At 39.3% G+C, this 21,584-nt stretch overlaps 1 protein-coding gene and 1 long non-coding RNA gene across 3 annotated transcripts in view; one reads left to right on the top strand and one right to left on the bottom strand.

The window, feature by feature from the left end:
• Nucleotides 1-615: 615 nt before the first annotated feature.
• On the bottom strand, nt 616-5,254 carry LOC137968944 (uncharacterized). The gene is made up of 3 exons (XR_011116637.1): nt 5,118-5,254; nt 4,842-4,911; nt 616-754 (listed from the first exon to the last, which is right to left on the bottom strand). It is a non-coding gene; the product is annotated as an uncharacterized lncRNA (long non-coding RNA).
• The window catches only part of LOC137968937 (lysosomal cholesterol signaling protein-like), a 39,822-nt gene continuing 20,983 nt past the window's right edge, over nt 2,746-21,584 (top strand). The window contains exons 1-4 of one of the 2 annotated variants that reach the window (XM_068815406.1): nt 2,746-3,235; nt 8,898-9,099; nt 16,076-16,475; nt 19,084-19,249. In XM_068815406.1, coding sequence (XP_068671507.1) covers nt 16,084-16,475; nt 19,084-19,249 — 558 coding nt within the window. In that variant the 5' untranslated portion in view covers nt 2,746-3,235; nt 8,898-9,099; nt 16,076-16,083. Of the gene's footprint in view, nt 3,236-8,897; nt 9,100-13,835; nt 14,409-16,075; nt 16,476-19,083; nt 19,250-21,584 lie in introns of those variants that run through there. The other variant, XM_068815405.1, reaches the window with a different exon arrangement.

Below are 21,584 nucleotides of genomic sequence, written 5' to 3'. Positions count from 1 at the left end.
AATATAGTTCTAAAAATAGTAAGGTACGCGAAAAGGTTGACTCAAGGATATAGTGCCTTGGGAGTCTCCTAGTCATGGGATCCTGGTCGAAGGGATTAGAGACCTTTGGATCGGACAACGAGGACGACTACGAGTGCGAGTTTTTCGTACTGAGCATGCGCATAAGGTTTGGAGGCCGACATTTTTCGAAGTGCGCGTGCTCAGAACGGAAAACTCGTACTCGTCCTCGTCCTCTGATCCTCTTCCTCAGAGTCCGCTTTCCTTTTGATCAGCACCAAGAACACGGACTCTGGCCACAGCCAGATATACGCGCAATCGTGGTGATGGTATAATGTTGTAACCGTTGACGAACGTGATCGTTTCAAATTTCCGAGAATGCGCAGAAGAACCGGAAGCCCGTGATTCGTGGGACGATTTGCGGACTTCCTGCTTTAGCTGGGGCCAGAGTCCGTGTTCTCGGTGGTGAGCAAAAGAAAAACGGGCTCTGTGGGCGAGAATGCGTCCGAGACTGAGTCGTCCTTTTTCTGACCGCTGACCGAGAGCTTCTGGCATTTCCCATTCTCGCGTTTGTTTTGGTCGCGTGTTCGACGAATGCCTTGGAACGTGCGCGTACACAAGATCCGAAGCATTGGTGACAAGATCAGCAACTTAAAACTTTGCCTCTTGAATCTACTGCACACGTCTTGCCGTCTATGGCACGCCGTCACCGGACAAGAAAACTCAGCAATTTCCACAAGCTGCAACGTCATGATTTCTGAGAAAGACGAAAAATGCGATGTGAGTATTTTGTGAATCAACAATCCTTTTTTCCTGCAATTCTTATCAATTTAGACCTAGGAAATGTCGGCTGTTATTTGCAATCGGTCCAATCGGTGATATCGTTGCATGCAGTTTCACTCATCAAATGCTGCTACTTTTTGTACGAATAGTTTACATTAAAAAGTGTGCAACTATGTTTTTCTCTCTATCACGGTAGCAACAAATTCACCTATCTGTTGTCAAATATTTTAATGTTTTCTCTTTTCATGGTCTGCACAAGTCTCACTTAAGCCGCTGTTACACGTTGAAACTTTTAGCTGAAAGTTGTGTCCAACGGCGTTGCGAAACATTTTTCAGTAGGGAACTTAAGCAACGACAACGGCGACGGCAACGAGAACGTCACAAATTTGCATATTTAGTAGGCAAAAACAATAGCTTTGCACGCCCTGCACGTGCGTTTTTCATTTTTGTCCATTTATTTGCCGTCGTCAGCAAAACTACAACGTGAAATAGCCAAATTTGAGGTTTTATGTACAACGTCATTACTTGAGGATAAATTTTCATTTTCTGCCCTTAATTGAGCGCCGTTCCTACGAGCGTCATTTTTGAGGAACTACCACACCCCCGTCATATTAAAAAAGTTGAAATAGTAACGAAGCGATTACAATAACGCGAATTTATATTTTGAGATGACGTTCTCGTTGCCGTCGCCGTCGTCGTTGCTTAAGTTCCCTAGTAGACGTTGCACCGTGTAACATGGTCGGTTTCGTGAAACTTTTTGAACTTCCGTTGCGAGACAAATTTCACGAAAAGTAGAACCGCTTTCTACTTCTGCAACGGTCGCAACGATCGCAGAGGTGACAAAAAAAACAGTTTCACCGTGTAACACCACTTTGTGAAACTGGTCTCCCTCCCTTGTCACACTACGCTGCGTAAGCCAATCAGAAACCGGCTAAGGCCATGTAAACAACATTTCGAGACCAGTTTCAACATTTCCGAACGATTTTCGACCTTTTATGTTACACGGTGCAACGCCTGCTGACACTTTTTTTGCAGGGCCGTTGTGACATGAGTTTCAGCTAAAAGTTTCAACGTGTAACAGCGGCTTTAGTGCTCCAGTGCTGGCGACTAGACACTTAAATGAAGATCCTTTCCTTTCCTTTCCTTTACTGTAATTTGCCTTCCCTTCGTTGTTAAACTTAATGGATTCTCTAATAGAGTGGACTGAAAGCCATAGACCTCTTTCATATGGCAACCAAATAAAATATTCTTTTATTTTAATGCTAATAAGCCTTTCTGCATGGCTTCGCTACGACCAGCAAATTTCAAAACAATTTTTGTTTCAAAACGAGGGCAGTAGCCGCCTAACATAAGTACGAAAGAATGTAAATGTGGTCGCCATTATGAAAGTGGTCTTTAAAGAAGTCAAGGCTTGAGAAAAATTCGTACCAAACACGAAGGAAAACTGTGCAGAGATTCGCTATAATATATGGCAAAAGATCAGAAAGATAGCAGGTCACAAATGAGATCAGCAGCAAGTCTTGAACTGAAACCGAAAAGCTTGGTCAGTTTAAGACTTATATTTCGATTGTGAAATTGAAGAGGAGAATGGCTGTAAAAAACTTCGGGTAAACCAAGAACTTTGGCGAGCGATGAAGTTTCGGGTTTTTCTCACACTGAACTGAGTTGGGCTAACACGGGAGTAAACTCGATTTCTTGGAGGTTAGACCTCTAGTGCATTTCGCAGAAAAAAAATGTGATTTCTAGACGTATTTCCTTCCAGGAAAGTAAACAACTCGTCGTGTGATATTAATTTTTCGGTTTACTCCATTAAAGAAATTATCTGATCTTTTTAAGGAAGCCAGTTTAGCAGGAAGATGACCTAAATATCAGGTTTAATTTTAGGCAGGGTGGCAATGTTCACAAGGTCCCCCGGCTGCCATCCCGAAACTGGGAAGGTCCCATTTGATGACGAAATCCGATGACATCCGATATCGACTTCGTGTTTATGGCGGACGAGGAAATAAGCACAGAAAACACCTCCAATTTGTCTCTTGTCAAAGATGCAAACCTGAATCAACCAAAAACCAGTAATTTTCCACCGGAGTATAATGAAATATCCAAGCAGCTGTAAACCTCCTTTTTCACGGATGGCTGGTTGTAACGATAACTGCCTGGCATCGCTTGGCAATCCATCTCGGCCTTATACCGGAAATTCTTGTCTTCATCATTCGAATTCTGAGAAATTCTTCCAGTAGGTTGACTAAACACTGCATCGAAACGCATTCACAGCATTTGCAAAGTTCTTGGATGGCAACCAAATTTAATTTGCAAGTAGTGAGCTGTTTGCTTAAAAAAGTTTTTTTCGAAGAGTTCAGGAAACACCGCGGAAGCCTTTTAAGTGAGTATCAAGAAGCCAACATGCCCAGCCGGGAGATTTTCAGAGCAAATGAGGCGAGTTGGGAACATTGGACAGGTAAGAGTGTTCTTCTTTGTAGAGCTTTTATGATGAAGTAACGCACGACCACGATATTATTTTATCGTTCAAGTTATGTATGAGATTTCGGACAACCCTAGTTTTTGTTGTGAGAATGGTGGGCAAATGAGCCCTGACTGAAATGGTGAAATTAAGGATTTTTAAATTTCAGAGTAGAATTGAGAATCTGTATTTAAAACGTTTCCCCCGTAAGAGCATATCCTCTTATATTCTTCATTTTAATATATCTTTTAACAAGAAATTGCTATCAAATACACTATATTTTGACCACGCCGTATATGAAAACAAGTTGCCCGCAGTTTAAGGGAAGCAGTCAGATTCTTCCGAGAAGAGAAGGGGTCAGGCTGTGTCATTTGACTTGACGAAATCAGGGGTTTCAATAACTTTTCTCAGAAGGGGCTATAGCGATTGTGGAATAGGCGGCTGTGATCGCACTGAGCATGAACGCAAAAACGACAACCCGCTCTCGGGCAGACAGACGGTGGTTTTACATTGAAATCCGTGGACAACATGTTTCCCCTTGAATCTTTAATATCGAAAGACTTCGATTCCGCAGGCATAGTATCGTAGCCAGAAGGCCCAAACTTGGTCAAACAGTCTGGCTTCAGTTGATGTCCACACCATGCACCTTACTGGAGATGTACGTTTTTGTGGTTATTACATTATTGCGGCTAATTTACTTAAGTCAGGTGGCATCGGAAGCTAATGTACTTTTGTCCTAGCGAGGTTAGAAAGCGAAAACGTATTCACAAAAGCACAACTAAAGCTGTCATCGACCCAAGGACGAAAGCGATTGCGGCCTCTTCGCACCAAAATATAGATAACACAGCAAGCTTATTGGTTAGAAAAAGTTGAACCTAAAGCTCAAATTGAATTCCAAAGCGTAACACATTCTCTTCTGTTATTGTTCTTCACTGAGTCATCCGGTGGTCTATTGTCGGCCCTTCAAAAAGTCATTAATTATTGTTTCGCTCAACAAAACGAGCACTGTGATTGGTTGATTCTTGGTCACGTGGCCCTGATCAAATTCAAATGTATCCCGACCGGGATACAATTCCGCAGTTGTTGCCCGCTCCGGATGTTTTGCTGCGATTGTTGCAGGAAAAGTCTAAATATATAACAAAGCACTTAATGTCTGGTCCCTCGGGAAACTAGTTACTTTTGTTTTCGCTCGAGTCCTGATGTTTCCCTGGACTTCATCTCGGGAAACATAAGGACTCTCGGAGAAACAAAACTAATTGTTTCCCTATGAACCATATATTAAGTGTATAATATTTCATGAGCCTACTATCCTATCAAAAGACTGAAAATCAGTCTCGTGTATGTATTTTTATGTCCTTTATAGCCGGTGTAGACTGGTGGTCATCATAAAAAGCTAGTATAGGGTTTTGATTTTGATCTCGGAGGAAATCGGGGTTAAACACAGAAAAATATCATTGAATTAATAATGAAAATATGATCTTTACATTAAGATCACTAGTGACCTTTAAAAAAGCGCCAGACCAAGTAACATGGATCATTAAAGATGCATACCTAAAAGTAAAAAAAAACACTCTCGAAACAAGTGGCAATTTAATCTTCATACCTATCCTGAATGATCACGTTTGCTTAACGTTCGTTTCCTTGATGTGTATTTCCATGATATCCGCACGGGCCTAAAAAAGAAACTTTAACATCCGTTTGATGACAGGTTGACACAGCTCTGACTTACAGTAATCTGACCATGCCTTGGTTTCCTTGTCACTTATCGGCCCGAGCAGCAGAATATTCGCTTCCACTAATCTTGAAGACATGTTCCGGTTGTGCTCAGTCCTAAAATCTAGTCCTTGAATGATCAACATGGCATTCTAATTTGCCTCACCTTATTTCCGGGTGTTTTGTCAAGTCCACGTGCATAGTACGCCTATTTTCCCTTTTTGGATTTTTAAAAATTAATTTCAGCGTCTTTGAAGAACGGAGAAGAAAGTGCTGGATTTGTAATGACATCCGAAAATGGTTAGACTTTCTAGTCTTTTCGGATGAGGACGACAAACCGCAACCTCGTTCTCAGGGTCTCTCAACGACAATGGAGGCAGAGAAGAGAGACCCTGGGAAGGAGGCTGGATACACCGCAGGCCCCGTCTCCGTGTGGGAGCGTAAAAGCACCCACACACTTTTCGCAAAGAGTGGGGTATGGAGTTCCCGGTGTTGGTCGTTATTTCATTATACTCTATCAAGAATATATGCAAATGAGTTAGACAGTGTAGAGAACTGTTCCTGCCGTAGACAGTGTAGATAGCTGTTCCCACTGTAGACAGTGTAGACAGCTGTTCCTACTGTAGACAGTGTAGACAGCTGTTTCTACTGTAGACAGTGTAGATGGCTGTTCCCATTGTAAACAGTGTAAATAACTGTTCCTACTGTAGACAGTGTCAGGGGCACCCAACGAGAACATAGTTCAAAACCACTTAAACAAAGCATTTTTAAACGTATTTTAGTATTTAAACGGTAGATACAGGCATATTTGTATCCCTAAAAATTTTTCATCTGTTCGGATTTCCTAGCTGAAAGTCTAGTGATCCGAAAAATAAAAGATTCAAAGCTTACCTTTTCGAAATTTTCAGCCAGAAAAAGGGCTCCCGAAAATTCTAGGTGACCATTTTACTGATTTTAGGGTGAAAATCCGTTAAAAATGGGCAATTATACCATTTTTCAGATGTTCGAAAATCCTAGGAGAGGCAGGCAAGCAAGAAATTTTACAACAAATGTTCCGAAAATTCTAGATCTCAAATCGTCTTCCGAACAGACATTTTCCGAAAATTGACGTTGGGTGCCCCTGACAGTGTGCCTACAGTGTACAGTGTACATGAATCTTATTTGCATATTTTCGTGATGGCGTATCATCAAATTACGACCCCGGTGTTGATCGAAACTCCTGTGATTGCGTTACATCCGGATGTAGCTGCTGAAGTGAAAACGGATAGGGTACAGTTTTTTGACAGTTTTAGAGCTGGAACGAGAATTGTAAGCGAGGAGGCTGTGAGAATTAATGAATTAAATCGAAGTGACTGAAAGGAATCTTTCGTGAGTTTGACTGTTCCCTACAAGTTCGGTACAGTGTTGTGGTCTGTCCTCTTTGGTATTGCGGTGTAAGAGAGCCGGAATTAATAAAAACTGTAACTTCCTCTCTACTTAGTTAAGTTATCGTATCGTAAAAGAAGATTGTCTCAATCATCGAGAGCATCATATTTTCAAGTTCAAGTTCAAGTTTATTTTCAAAAATTAAAGTAAATTTTACAATGAACACTGCACGCGTATAGCAATGCTAATCGAGGCGTGCAGTGTAATCTAGAGACAATATTAAGACAAAATAAAACCTCACAACACACATTGAGCCATTACACAATAGACAGACTGAAGAAACGTTGCATAGTTGTTACAATGTTATTAAAATAAGTGGATACAAAAAAAAAAAACATAAATAAAAAAAAAATAATAATAATAATAAGTGAACAAATAAATAGAATAAAACAGAATGATAGGGTACGATAGTAATGATTATTCAGTATTGTTATCAATTAGTGGGCATCAGCATAAGCATCCTCAACTCCGAGTACCGTAAGCAGAAATTTTCTGATTCGTTTTTTTTAGTGGCCTTTTTGTAAGTGCGCGCCAGTCAGGGTGTCAGGATATTTTTCAGTGAAGCTGTTCATAAAACTCGCATGATGTGCTTATCGTGATAAAAATTCGCTTTACTTGAATGGGGTGATAAAGGTCGAATTGCCACTGTAAAAAGATTAAGTGGCTAACGTAGCCCTTCATCAGAGCAAATCGAGGAATTGTAGGATGTTTCAGCTTGTATAAGCAGGTTCAAGGCCAGGAAAGGAACTTCTCGAATTCTGTCTAACGAGAATTGCATAGGGGAAAAACAACACCACCGCTGACACTGGAACCCACCGTTTTTTCTCTTTCGAAGGAAACCATAAGCAGTCACATCCATAAATCCGTGAAAGACAGGTTTTTGAAAACCAACCAAGATGGTCTTCTCAAGAAGGAAGACTTCTCTAAGTTGTCATTTTAGTTTCATACCCAGTAAGGAAGGAAGCCGGTGTCCTGATGAAGACTTAATGAGTAACAGCGACAGCGGAGAAGACGACGAACTGATCATAAAGACGTCTATAAAGGGAATCCTCTTTATACACCTGCCGTGACAAACGAATAGAAAAGATTACTTGAAGGACACAGGAATTAAGGAGTGTTTTGCCAGGATTTGCATATGCGGTTTTGAACGCTCTTCAAACCTATAAATTATAGAGAGATAGAGAGAGATAGATGGTTTATTGAATCACTTCGCAGACTCACAGCTGAATTATTTTAATTTTACAATGGAACTATAATAATAACATACAATAATACAGTAATAATCAATGGATAATAAGACTGAAATTTAAAAATATTTACAAATACTTTAAAAATATTAAAATTTACGAAAATTTAAAAGTTCACACAGATTTGTCAATAATTAGACCATCGCAGCCATGGCGTATATGAAGGAGTTCCTTGCCCGATTAGTTTTCAAATCGGGCAAATAAAAACTGCGCTGTTCTCTTAAGTTGTAACTATTGCGGCTGCGAGTTGGAGGCAACAGGTTTCCAATCTTATGATTTGGGTCCGAAAGGATGCTGTTAAAAATGGTGTTACAAAGCTAATCATGGTGTTCGCCCAGAGGTAAAATCCCCAAAACGTCCAATCCAGTGTTGTAGTTGGTACCTGGTACTATAATCGATATGGCACGTTTCTCTAAACGTGCTAGTTCTTTTTTAAGATAATGGGGAAGGGTATGGTATAAGGCAGGTATAGCATAATCAATTATAATAATTGACCTAATACATGCAGTATAGAAAAGCACTAGGTCATCAGGCGGTACCCTAGCCCGTTTAAGCTGCGCCAGAAAATACAGCCGCTTGCTGGCCTTTTTGATTACCTCGTCTATATTAGCGTTCCATGAGAGGGAACTACTTATTGTTACACCTAGCAACTTAACACTGTCCACCACCCCCAGTACATTAATTGCGCCGACAATCACTGGATCAAAGTCAATTGGTTCCTTGGCAAAGAAGATTCTCAGCTCTTTACATTTATCAGCGTTAAGGTGGACTCTGTTGAAACAGGTGTTAGCATTGAAACAGGGTTGAAATAGGTGTTAGCATCGATCCGTTGACAAGACGTCCCATAAAAAAAGTGAACTTTATACGTGTTGTCCGATCTTAATAATTATGCCAATCTCTAAGTTATTAAGGTAATCAACTGCCAAGAAAAGGAATCCGGCAATTCAGTAACAAAATCAAATTATATATTTTCCAGCAAAACAGTGTCTTCAGAATCCCCCGCGTGGTCTAAGAAGTTTCAAATGTTTGCATCCAACTTAAAACTAATTTATTTCAGAAGACATTGAACATTGACTTTCATTTATAATTTCTTTAAGTACATGTAAATCTGTGCTATATAAATACAGATTTGTTATGGATTATGATGATGATTATTATTACTATTACCACGCGAAAACGCTTGCTACACAGTGACTTACGCAATAACTGCGACTACAAAACAATGAAATAGAGAGTTTCCTTACCGCCTGACCCGGTTTTCTTGTTTTGTGAAGGTTCAAATTTTCATCTGTGATTTCCACCGTGACAAATGATGGGCATGATGGCAGAGATGGCTTGCAAAATCGACCAATGGTGTGACGCTTCACAAGCACAAGTATGGGTCATGCAAGTTGCGAGTTATAGCCAAAGAGAAGATGATATGAAGAAACTGGTCAATTTGAAAGATTGCAAGCCTAGGGATGGGAATCTAGTAAGGTAATCTACGTGTGCGTTCGATTGATCCTATTCCGGAATAAGAATACGTGGGGTGATGATTTAAAAAGGTGTGTTTGGCGTTTTGAAGCAACAAGAATAATAAAAAGTATGTGTAAAATAGAATTTAGCAAGGGTTTGACAATTTTAACGTGAATCTCTGAAAAACAAAGGATTTATAACATCTATTCCCTGCATTCCTATTCCAGAATACGGTCAATAGAATGCACCCAACATAAAAGTTGGTTCCTGCCGTTAAACGGTTGGAAAGGAACTGGTAGTTAATATATAAGAAAATGTTTGTGTTACGTCATTGTTTAAATTTTGTTTCGAATGAACATACGAGTTTTCTCACAAATTAAATCTCCAAATATTGAGTGTTTTGGCTTTGATAACGAAACAGATAAAGTCTTAGCCATCAAAAATGTAATTTCTGATGTTTGAGTGATCTGGGAACGAATTAGTCAGAAATTACTATTCTCTATTCTGAACGTACGATCGAGAGGCTTTGGTTCGGTCATGTTATTTGGGTGACTATTTAGGGTTTTGACGGGTGATTTCTGTCATTCTGCGTCAGTCAGTCCTTTTGGTGGCTTTCCTTTTTTTGTTTTGATTATGGTAGGGTAATGCAGGTAATGTACGATACCTTTCCCACGAGGTTCAGTGCCACTGCATAAGACGAGGAATACGTTTCCACTTTTTTTGGCCACAGATAAGGAGTGGTTTTTTGGTGGTTTTTCGTATCTGACGTGGTAAATTATGTTTCCATTGTCTGTTACCTAAGACATACCTCGTTATGTTGTTAGTCTCTTTGTATTAAGGTTACAACGTGGAATTGTCCACGTGTAGCATTTGTAACCATCAGATGGCTGACCGTACTCTCCTAATAATTTATTTCATATTTCATTCCTCTTGTTAGTGGAGTCAGAATCTGATAAATTCTTGCGTGAGTGGCAAATGCACTGATGATCCCACACATTCTTTGCGACATTTCGAATTTTCAGAGCATCATTTCATGCTCATACTGAGTTCACATTTTCAGAGAGACCTCATTTTGCTTTGCACTTTCTTGAAATCAGTACTACGAAAGCCTTGTCAGTGCTAACGAGGCAAAAAATGAAAACAAAGATTCCGCTATATCCATCCAAGAAACGCTTTTTGATCATGAACAACATATGTTAACCTTGCAGAAATGGGTTCGGGCGTTCCGTAAAAATCGGTTTCTCACACCAGTAAATACGAACAACGTAGTAGAGAGACAGCATGGCCTTTAAGTGCGATTAAGTAGAGCGTCACAAGCAGGGAAACACTCGTGAAGAGATCATGATGTTGAAGATGTTCTTGTTGAAGAATTACTTCATGATAGGAAAAAATTATAAGGTATAAGAAGTGTGATCTCGATATAACACCAAATTCTCATGACTACCCAACAAAAAAATATACGATACTATAGCAACTGAGAATGAACGTTTTGATCTGGAGAATGAAAGCGTTGACTTTGAAGCAGCTCCCATTAATGGCCGAGTAACATCGTCTCGTTTTAGACAGTAACATAGGGTTAAAGAGGACATGTTGTTCAAGGGGACAGAGATGTTCTCAAACTCTGCCTGAAAAAAGTGCAATTGTAGTTTCCATTTTTGGAAGTTCTGTTGAAGTAATCGGCATAGCCAATGGTCGTGTCTAGATCTTCGTGGTCAGAAGCCAAAGTGATACAACATATGAAACAAGCTACTAGGTACAGTGTTATCCTGCCTCTCATGATGAGTGCTTGTCATGTTGTGGTGGCAGTGATTAGGAAGATTAAAATGACGCGCAACTGGTTTTGATGCATCTGTGTCGTTTTCTAGTTTCTACATCTCGTAGGTGTTCGCGAAAGCGCGTTCGCCAATCTTCTCCCTCTTTCGCCAATGTAGGTCTTCATAGTGCATGTGCAGGTTATGCAATAGATTAAAATTTGCGAAGATGCATGTAAAGTGGTCAGTGATTTTAACTGTACACGCATTCGATGCAAAACTCGTCCTTTTATTTCTAACATGGTTAAGATCTCAGAACCGAAGCATCTTCGCAAATTTCATATATTGCATAACCTGCACACTGTGTAAGAAGACCTACATAGGCGAGACAGGGAGAAGATTGGCGGACTGCTTTCGCAAACACCTACGAGATGTAGTTCTTCCAACTAGGTACACTTTATCCTCACGGAATCAATGAACGCCTCTCATTCCATTAATTTATTCACAAATTCATGTTACCAAATTTCCACCAATGGCAAAGCTCCTCCACTCCCTCATAAAAACCAACAACACCCACAATTCCTCCATTCGCTCTTACGAAGGGCGAACGCTCGAAAAGTCAGCTTTCCAAATCGTTCACGGTATTTTTATCAGCACGTTTGATAAGTATGGGTTATTGACCAAGCGTGAGGTCAAGATGACTGGATATTGGCCAAGTTCTTTTTTTGCGTGTTTATGGACCGAGACGAAGTCGAGGTCCATAAACACGCAAAAAAAGAACGAGGCCAATATCCAGTCATCTTGACCGAACAATTTTGGTCAATAAAGGATTTATTATATGACTTAAAACACCAAAAAATGGATAAAATCTTTGATCTTGCGGGACCAAGCGAGAAATCCCGAGCGGGCAGTATCGCTCCATCTTGCCCGCTCGGGTAGCCAATCAGAGCGCGCGATTTGGTTCATCTTGCCCGCTCACGGAGCTAGTCATATAATAAAATAGAAAATATTACATGGCCGCGCGGAAATACAAAATTTCTCTTCGAGTGTTGAAAAATATTTCACAAGTGAGCTGCGTATCTCCAAGCGGCCATGTAATATTCTATTTATTATATGAACACCAATGAAATACTAAATCATTTCACAAAAGGCATCCAAAGGCGCGATTTTGATATGTAACCATAGCACGTGTGAAAATAACATGTTATCTTTACGTGTGAAGATATCATGTTTTCGCGCGAAAGCTCAGTTGGTATTCAGTCATTTGTGTTTATATCATAAAACCAAATTTTCCTGTTTCACTTTCCCACCGACGCAGCACCACAGTTTCTTTAGAAACTAGAAATTGGTTACCTGTACTACACTCTTTTCAAAAGAACCTTTTACGCAAGAACGACCAAAATACTAAGAACATGATTCAACGAGAATGAGAGTCAGTTACGAACTTCTTTGTCTTACTCATTTGTTTTTCGTTTTCGTGAGTAGTATAAATAAAGGTAAAAGAAATCTCAAAGAGCAATTAACTCAAATACGTTTAAAAATGATCGACCATTAGCTCCCGCTTTACAGTTACATGCCCCAGACTTCACGTGACCGAAGAACAACTCAGTTTATACTCGAACTTGAATACATGCATCGTAAATTTTTTAGAAACATGTTAAGAACTTTGTAGGCTCAAATCGCAATAAATAAAAATGTTTGGCCTCAGTTCCAAAATGAGAGGTTGAGAGTCGGACTATCGTTAGGGACGTCACGCGAAAAAAGCACAGTCTTAAAATAACTGAGGAGAAAGTGCTGCCTTTGTAATAACTTCTTGGATGTGGAAGATAAACCGTAGGCCCCGTCGCAACCCTTTCATGTTCATAACCTTGTGGGACATAAAACAACCCATACACTATTCGCAAAGAGCAGGACATGGAGTTCCCGGTGTTGCAGTCACGTGGTATTGCTAAATTGTATTGCTATCGAATAAAGAAATGTAAATTGGCACGAAAACGACACTCGTCATGATGAGACAGCATTTTAGATTAACTGTTGTCTGAGCAGAAATTCCTCGTGATAGTGACACGGAAATTAAAAATACATTTTGAAGTGGCATGATTTTTTCGCTTGGGTCATCTTTAAAATATCATTAATCAATGCCTTTTGTTCATGTGGTATTGCTAAATTGTATCGCTATCGAATAAAGGAGTGTAAACTGGCGCGAAAACGACACTCGTCATGATGAGACAGCATTTTAGATTAGCTGTTGTCTGAGCAGAAATTCCTCGTGATAGTGACATGGAAATTAAAAATACATTTCGAAGTGGCATGATTTTTTCGCTTGGGTTATCTTTTAAAATCTCATTAATCAATGCCTTTTGTTCATGTGGTATTGCTAAATTGTATCGCTATCGAATAAAGGAGTGAACTGGCACGAAAACGACACTCGCCATGATGAGACAGCATTTTAGATTAGCTGTTGTCTGAACAGAAATACCTCGTGATAGTAACATGAAAATTATTAAAATCTCATTGATCTTCGCCTTTTGTTTTCTAATTTAGTATTTCCGGTTTGTGGTCATAGGTCATTGGTGCAAACAGTCGTCCACGAAAAGTTTGCTTGGATATTACATTTCATTTACCTGTTTTCTAGGGAAATTCACGTTTGTATCTTTGTATCTATTTGTATCTTTCTTTGTATCTCTTAAGCGGTTTTCTGCAATTATTATCTTCGTCAGTAAGTGCAAAAAATTATCACTCCGTTAGCGGAAGAGCTTCTCCCCTTTACGGCGCTTCTCCTTGTTGCAGCCGCAATCATGGCGAAAAAACCGTGATCCAAAATACAAAAACTAGCACCAAACTTACTGTCCACTGGGACTCCCTTCAGTCGTGTTTAAAGAACACCCGAAGCCCAAGCGAACTAGTTATTTACCGAACTACTCCAAACTACGTGACCTCGAACATAAGCTCTTTCAAGAGTTCAAAACTCTGGGCAAGAGAGTGGGCACGAATTTGTCGCCTGGAGCTTTTTGGTACGGAACGCGATTACATAATTTAGGCTCATGACAGAACGTGACAAGCTTGTCTTTGGATAAATTTTTGTACGTACACAACTCAGAGGCAAGCAAAAAGGTCAAATAAGTACCTTCTCTGTCGTTCCTGTAAATGATTGCCACTGTAATTCTCTAAGCATGGATGGAAATTATTCAGGAGCTACACTTCCAGGTGGCCATAGGCATTCAATGGAAAGTACATTTGAAAACCTTTATCCTTCTTTGGTGCAGTGTTTTACTGTCATTCTCGTTGGCTACTGTGTTGGAAGACTTGGCTTTATCTCTCCCACTTCAAGTAAAGGAATTGGAGTATTTGTAAGCCTTGTGTCTTTGCCGGCATTGCTCTTCAAGTCAATGGTGGAGCTTGACTATTCACAAGTCAACTGGCGTTTTTTGTTCAGTATTCTAATCGCGAAAAGTACGGTATTTTTCTCAGTGGCGATATTTACATCCGTACTCATTCGACCGACGAATTTGGGAAAAGCTGGCATGTACGGAATTTTCTGTAGTCAGTCCAACGACTTAGCTCTTGGTTTACCTTTAGGTAATGAAAATGTCGTTTTTGTGCGTACTCCATATCCGCCATAATTTTGCATCGGGGGAGTGGTAATTTACCCTATTTGCACAAATCACAAATCCGGATCACAGGTGTATTTAGTTAATTCTTTGCTCCCAGACTTTTGTGAATATGAAAAGCTGCATTTTTATTATGATTACGAGTCCAGATTCCAGTCAAACCAGGGGATTACGTAATTCTCGTGCAACAGAAACAGCAAGCAATTCGAGTTGAATAAATAATTATTAAATTTAAATATTATGTAAGCTTTAGAAAGTGAGGAAAATTTCGGATTTTTACACTGAAACATTAAGTTATTACTCCAACTTTTACCTGATTATTAGGTGCACTGGAATTGATTTATAAGGTTTAGTTTGTCCGCAATGGAAATTTTCAAGGGGTGACCGTGAAAATATGGGTATATTTTTAACTCTCTATTCTTAGACCAATCATGATTCTATAATCTGCATGTATTTGTATACGCTCATTGTCAACTTACGTTTTGGTAGTCTGGTTATAGACTGTCACTTTATAACTACTTTACCTAAATGGTAGAAATGCTGCAGAAGAGAAAGGAGATGTACGTTCAAGTATGCTTGTGGTAATTTAAAGGTGTATGAGAACTGCAGACTGCATATTGCCTACAAATAGTGCTGATAAACAGTATTTAAGTCTAAGCACCTATTTTAAAACAGTTAGCTTTCAATAGTTGCAAGCTAGAGTTAGTCTGCAGTCTGGAAGTGTTGGACACCTGTAGTTTAATGACAGTTCGTGCGGGGAATTGATGGGAGATTTTCATAGGTGTAAACTCTCTGGTAAGCTTGTAATATTCTTATCATCTTTTCCTAACTTTCTGGGATTTTTTATGTACAACATGCAATACCTCTCTCTAATCATTATATTGCTCTACTAGTAGGGGTGCTATTATCCTCCAATATAGTGGGCCATATTCTATTAATATTATTGTATGAACTTGAGTGCATTTTGTGATTTACTGTAAGGGTAGTGATGTTTTGAAAGTTCTCAAAATGGGCCCTTTGCAGGTTAGTGATCACATGGTACAAAAACCGCCATACTGGGACACAAATTGCCCACTGGGACATCTAAAACAAAGAAAATTTAAATTATCGTGTTTTGTTGAAGATGTCCCAGTGCGCAATTTGGGTTCCAGTGTGGCGATTTTTGTACCATGTGATCACTAACCTGCAAAGGACCCATTATTAGAAACTCAGCCTTAATTGCAGTACTCTATTGCTGTGTTTTGTTGCTAACTTTCATACTGCAGTCTATAACCTATTTATGCATTTGTTATTGACCAATCAGAAACACGACATTTTGTTTAGTATTTTGACAAAGCACGATATTCATATCATGCTTATCATATTTTGACTGGGTAGATTAAGGGCGTTTTCCTTTTGTCAGAACTGGCCGGTCAGACCCATTCATTTGCAAAGAAAATGCAACAATTTGAAGGAACACTTGCATGATAATCCCTCGCATTCTTCTGGAGGAGTATATATCATCCCCAAAGTGAGTTAATTTGAATTCATTGTAGAGTTAGTCCTTCCAAATGCCCGGTCTGGCCGGTCAGTTCTGTCAAATGGAAAGTGCCCTAAGTCTCCATGAAGTTGGCTTTTTTGTCATTTTTGTTATAGTAAAAGCAATGTACTCTGATGTGCACCCGGATTACGTCAACTACCTTTACCTCATGGCGACAATTTCCCTGGTTATTCTCAACCCCATCGGATTCATTCTCATGGAAATTTACAAGCAAAAGAGCACGGAAAAATCTGCATTTGGTACTGTCAAAATTATACTTAAGGCCTTCAAAGGAGTGGTGACTGATCCTATTGTGTTTATGACATTTATTGGACTACTTGGTCATTTTATTTTTCGTGGGAAGTTGCCTGGTGTTATTGATCAGATTCTTAGTGCACTTGGCCAGGCTTTTTTGGCAACAGCCTTATTTTACTTGGGAGTCAATATGGTTGGAAACATGAGAACTAAAGTGGGTTCTGGATTGGTTGTTCCACTGTTGTTAATTGCTGCTAAATCGTAAGTGTGAATATTAATTTCATTCATTCATTCATTCATTCATTTTATTTGCCATTAACCACATAAAAGAAAAGAAAAAAATAAAGAAAGGAAAAAGGGAAAAAGTTCACGAAAATGTAATTTTAAAAATTGACACTTGAATTTAAGGTAGCCCCATAGCTGCATTTAAAAAAATTGCCACTTCAGTTGCTGCTGTTTTGAGCATTACTCAGTTACCATTCAATCAGGATGTCACATACATGTAGTCTGATAAACAGGAGGCACTGACAGATTTGAATGTGATTGCATGTCAAAATGCTGTCTTGTTAAGCTCCAAAGTGTGCAAAAAGATCAGACAGGGAAGCCAAAGGGAGTTGCTTTTCCTCAACTGCTGACAAAAAGAACGATCTTGACAAGAAATGGGTAGCGAGTCCTGGCCCCAGTTGTTCAAATGATGGATAGTGCTAATCGCCAGATAAATCACTATCCAGTGGATAAGGGATAGCGAAACCAACTGCGCTATGCAATATAGTTACCGGTAGTGATTTATCCGGTGGATAGTGTTATCCACCGTTTGAACAACTGTTGCCTGGCTGATGTATGAGACATTTTAATGAAAACTTGCAAACATTATATTGTTTTCTCTGCACTTTGCTGATGAAAACAGAAGCCTGATGCTGTCGTGACCATTTATAAGCACAAATCTCCAGAAAGTTGCTCAGTCTTGCAGGCATTTTGCACTCGGTAATATGGCTTCTGCGCACTAACTATAACCTTTCTTAATATTGCTTTCTTCGTTATCAGAATCTTAATCACATTTTTGCTCAAAGCAAAAAGGGGTCAGGGTGCCTATCATGTTACCTAAACTGTGTGATGTCGCAAGATTGGGGCCAGATTACTGAGTAAACTTCAAACTGGTGTTAGCTGATGTTATAGTTAATTTTCATATATTTGGCATATAAATATAGTGAGAATATGAGGCAAACTTCAAAATGTGGTAAATATCTTAGTTTTGTATAATTTACTTTATAATAGGCAGGAACAAAAGTCGAACGGGGTCAACTTGGATCAACTCGTATCGCTCACCTCTGATCGACAGACAGTAAAAAAATGATAAGACTTCAAGAAATCACCCTATCCCAAATCTTTGAGCTAACCTTGGTGAAATTGGTGCAAACATCGAATAGTTTTGGCTTACAAAACCCTTTTTTGCTCAATCCGATGTGAGTGATCCGAGTTGATCCGGTCCAACTTTTGTACCCCTTTATAATACTGGTGAGAGAAAAATCTCTAAAAGGTAGCACAAAAATTGATATCTCCACAGTAGATATTTTGGTCTCAACTTGAAAAATTTCTACTTATGTCCAGAAATTCAAGTAATATGCCACTTTCAAAAATACCGTAATGCTCTTTGTTTGCCATCCATAGTCTTGCATATTAAGCATTATTTATATTTTCTCTTGGGACCATTGTATGTCCCAAGAGAAACTGGAAACAATGCTTATGCAAAATTCTGGAGGGACAAAAAAAGAATATTCATGATGGTATTTTTAAAAGTGGCCTATTGAATGCAAGCCCAATTTTGACATGCAACACAAAGTGTTCCTTTAAGTCTAAGCCATAAAATTATGCTACCTATTTCCAAAAATAAGGTAAGGTTAAGAGTTAGCATCATAATTTCTTAGCTTAAGGTGGCTTACTACAGTTTTCCGAAGAAAAAGGTCAAGGTTTTGGAATCTGTGAAATTAAAGCAACAGGATGTCGCTTCTGAAGTGTTAGTCACTGCAATATATTGATGTAAAATGTAATTTTACCGAACAAAGAAATGCAAATCAACATAGTGACCAAGCTCCTGAAGGGGGGACTGGAAACTAGACACTTCAAAGGCTTTTTTCTCGAAAACCAGCCGGTTATGTAGAGAAATAAATAGTTAAATCTGCCAAACAGGTTTTTCACAAATGACAAAAACGTCGATTTTCGTCTACTTTAGTAATCTTTAACTGAAAAACTGTCTGATAGAACTTTTTGAAAAAATCTTGACGGTTTTGTCTACATGTTTACTAATTTGCAAAATTTTAACCCTGGTGGTATGGCTAGGTTTTGAGAAAAAGGCCTTTGAAATGTCTAGTTTCCAGTCCTCCCTCCAGGAAGTCCGTCACTATATTAAGCGTTTTCCCCTGATTTGTATTTATTTGTCAGGTAAAATTACATTTTACATCAATTGCAGTGACCAACACTTCACAAGAGACATCATTTTGCTTTAATTTCACAGATTTCAAAATTTTGATATATTTTCTTCGGATAACTGTAGTAATTAAGCCACTTTAAGGTAAATGCAGCAGTTTTTCCTTACTTGAGGAGCAGCATTTGGGGGACGCTGTGTGACGTAAATTGTCTGTATTCCGAGAAACAAGACATGTTGAAGTTGGGGAGAAGAGCAAGGGGACACTTTGTGACGCTTATTGAAATCCGAGTGCATCTAATTTGGGTCAATAAAAATATGATTAGGATAATAGTTATTACAAAATGATCTTTCTTCCTCAAAATACCTTACTTGGAGATGTTTATTTTGTTCTTGTAGCAACAATATGGCAATTGTTTTTACTCTGACTTGTTTATTTGATTGAAGACTTTTTCTTCCCCTGATTGCACGGGAGATGATTCAAGTTCTTCATGTTGGAAAAAGCTCTAATGAAACCAACTCCTGGAGCTTATTTGGTTTCCTCTATGGTACTTTTCCTGCTGCTCCATCATCTGCTATCTTTGCTGCAAAGTATGGTGTTGACGAGCAAATGGTAGGCATTTCATGTACAAATTTTGGCACATTGGAGGAAAACTGAAAATAATAATTGTCTTCAAACCCTACACAGGCCTTCAAATGCCCAATCCTTTCAATAATAAATTATTATTGCATGATCATTCCGATAGCTTGAAATGGGATTCAACTGTAACACAAATTATGTAAACTGTAGCTGGAATCATCCATGTAAAAATGCGAGAACAAAGCAACAAAAATAACAATAATAATTTTTATTTAATAATAGCGCAGTGGTGAGAGTACTCACCTCCCACCAATGTGGCCTGGGTTTGATTCCCAGACTTGGCATCATGTGGATTGAGTTTGTTGGTTCTCTACTCTGCACTGAAAGGTTTTTCTCTGGGTACTCCAGTTTTCCCCTCTCCTCAGAAACCAGCATTTGATTTGATTGCATTAATTTGTTGATTAACCAATTCGTGCTACAGACGGGGCAGATCTAGGGGGAGGGTGCAGGGGGTGTGCACCCTTTTCCCCTGAGTTGACCTGCAGCTTTCTAATACAACTAGTATTCTGCAAACAAAAAAACGTCACCGGTCAGCTACGCCATTCTTTAGTGGTGCACCCCCTCCTAAGAAAAATCCTGGATCCACCCCTGTCCAGTGCTAGATGAATAGACACTTAAATAAAGTTCCTTTCCTTTCCTTTCTCCAGAATTGATGTAAAAATTAATATAGAATGATATTCCCTCTGAGGTTTGCCAGCTTGAAACCTTTCAATCGCTAATTGAATGACTTGCTTCTTATGAGCTTAAAACCCGAGGAGGTGAATGTTGACTTGATGAATTTGACTCTTTTCTAAGTATTTTTCTTCAAACATTTTTCTCACTCATCGATCAAGCTTTTGTTTGTGTAATTTTAATTTATTTTTGTCTTGTAATTAATAATAATTATGTACTAATTGACTGAGTGGGAGGGCCAGACTGGAAAATATTTGGCTTGAGGTCATGGCGCGAGGTCCATGCTCCATGACTAAGGGCCAAATATTTCCTATCTGGCCCGACTGAAACTCAGTTAATAAGCATTTTATCACATGGGCTCTTTACACAATTCAAGAGAACTTATAATAAATTATGAAGTTTGGAAAAAACAAGTAACAAAAATTAGCACCGAAAATTTATCTAATGTGTTGTTTACAGTTGCTTTTCTGGCTGTAAATAACTTGGAGGTGAAAAAGCGACGAAATCCTCTAAAATTGCATCACGCAGAACAGTATGTGTTCCTATCAGGGTCGTACGGTTCTTTCCAGCCCTGCTCGGACCAATGCATACAGTCCTCATACAGGCATTTTCCTAATAGTTTTACAATGAAAGTGTGCGCTGGGCTGCATGGGCCATATGATAGTTAGCTGCATGGGCCATATGATAGTTAGCTGCGTGGGCCATATGATAGTTAGCTGCATGGGCCATATGATAGTTAGCTGCGTGGGCCATATGATAGTTAGCTGCGTGGGCCATATGATAGTTAGCTGCGTGGGCCATATGATAGTTAGCTGCATGGGCCATATGATAGTTAGCTGCGTGGGCCATATGATAGTTAGCTGCATGGGCCATATGATAGTTAGCTGCATGGGCCATATGATAGTTAGCTGCGTGAGCCATATGATAGTTAGCTGCATGGGCCATATGATAGTTAGCTGCGTGGGCCATATGATAGTTAGCTGCGTGGGCCATATGATAGTTAGCTGCGTGGGCCATATGATAGTTAGCTGCGTGGGCCATATGATAGTTAGCTGCATGGGCCATATGATAGTTAGCTGCGTGGGCCATATGATAGTTAGCTGCGTGGGCCATATGATAGTTAGCTGCATGGGCCATATGATAGTTAGCTGCATGGGCCATATGATAGTTAGCTGCATGGGCCATATGATAGTTAGCTGCGTGGGCCATATGATAGTTAGCAACTATACTATTCACCTAAGTGGACGTGGCTAGTGGTGGATATTACTGAGCAGCGAAGCGGCGAAGTAAATGTCTACCACTATCCACCAACACTGAGGTGAGTAGTTGTTTTATTATATACTAAAACAGTGAGATAATATAGCACAAAAAGGTACTTCTAACTCATTTACTCCTGCAAAGATTACAACATTTTTGGGCTCAAATCCCACGTCAATTGCTCGGAGGTGAATAGCAAAGGATATCCAGAGTTTGAGTAGCCAATTGAAGGGCACATGTTCAATGTTTTCCACTGTTTTAGTACCATATACGAAGAATAATTATTATAATTTGCTAAGTGTTAGTCATGTTGTTTGATAGAAAGAGCTTGTAAATATTAACTCTCGGAGTTGAAACCAATCAAGCAAAATTGGCTAGG

This window comes from Montipora foliosa, chromosome 8 (assembly GCF_036669935.1).
Source record: "Montipora foliosa isolate CH-2021 chromosome 8, ASM3666993v2, whole genome shotgun sequence".
Classification (NCBI taxonomy): Eukaryota; Metazoa; Cnidaria; class Anthozoa; order Scleractinia; family Acroporidae; genus Montipora; species Montipora foliosa.
The sequence above is the reverse complement of the archived record's forward strand: the minus strand, read 5'-3'. Positions and strand labels throughout refer to the sequence as shown.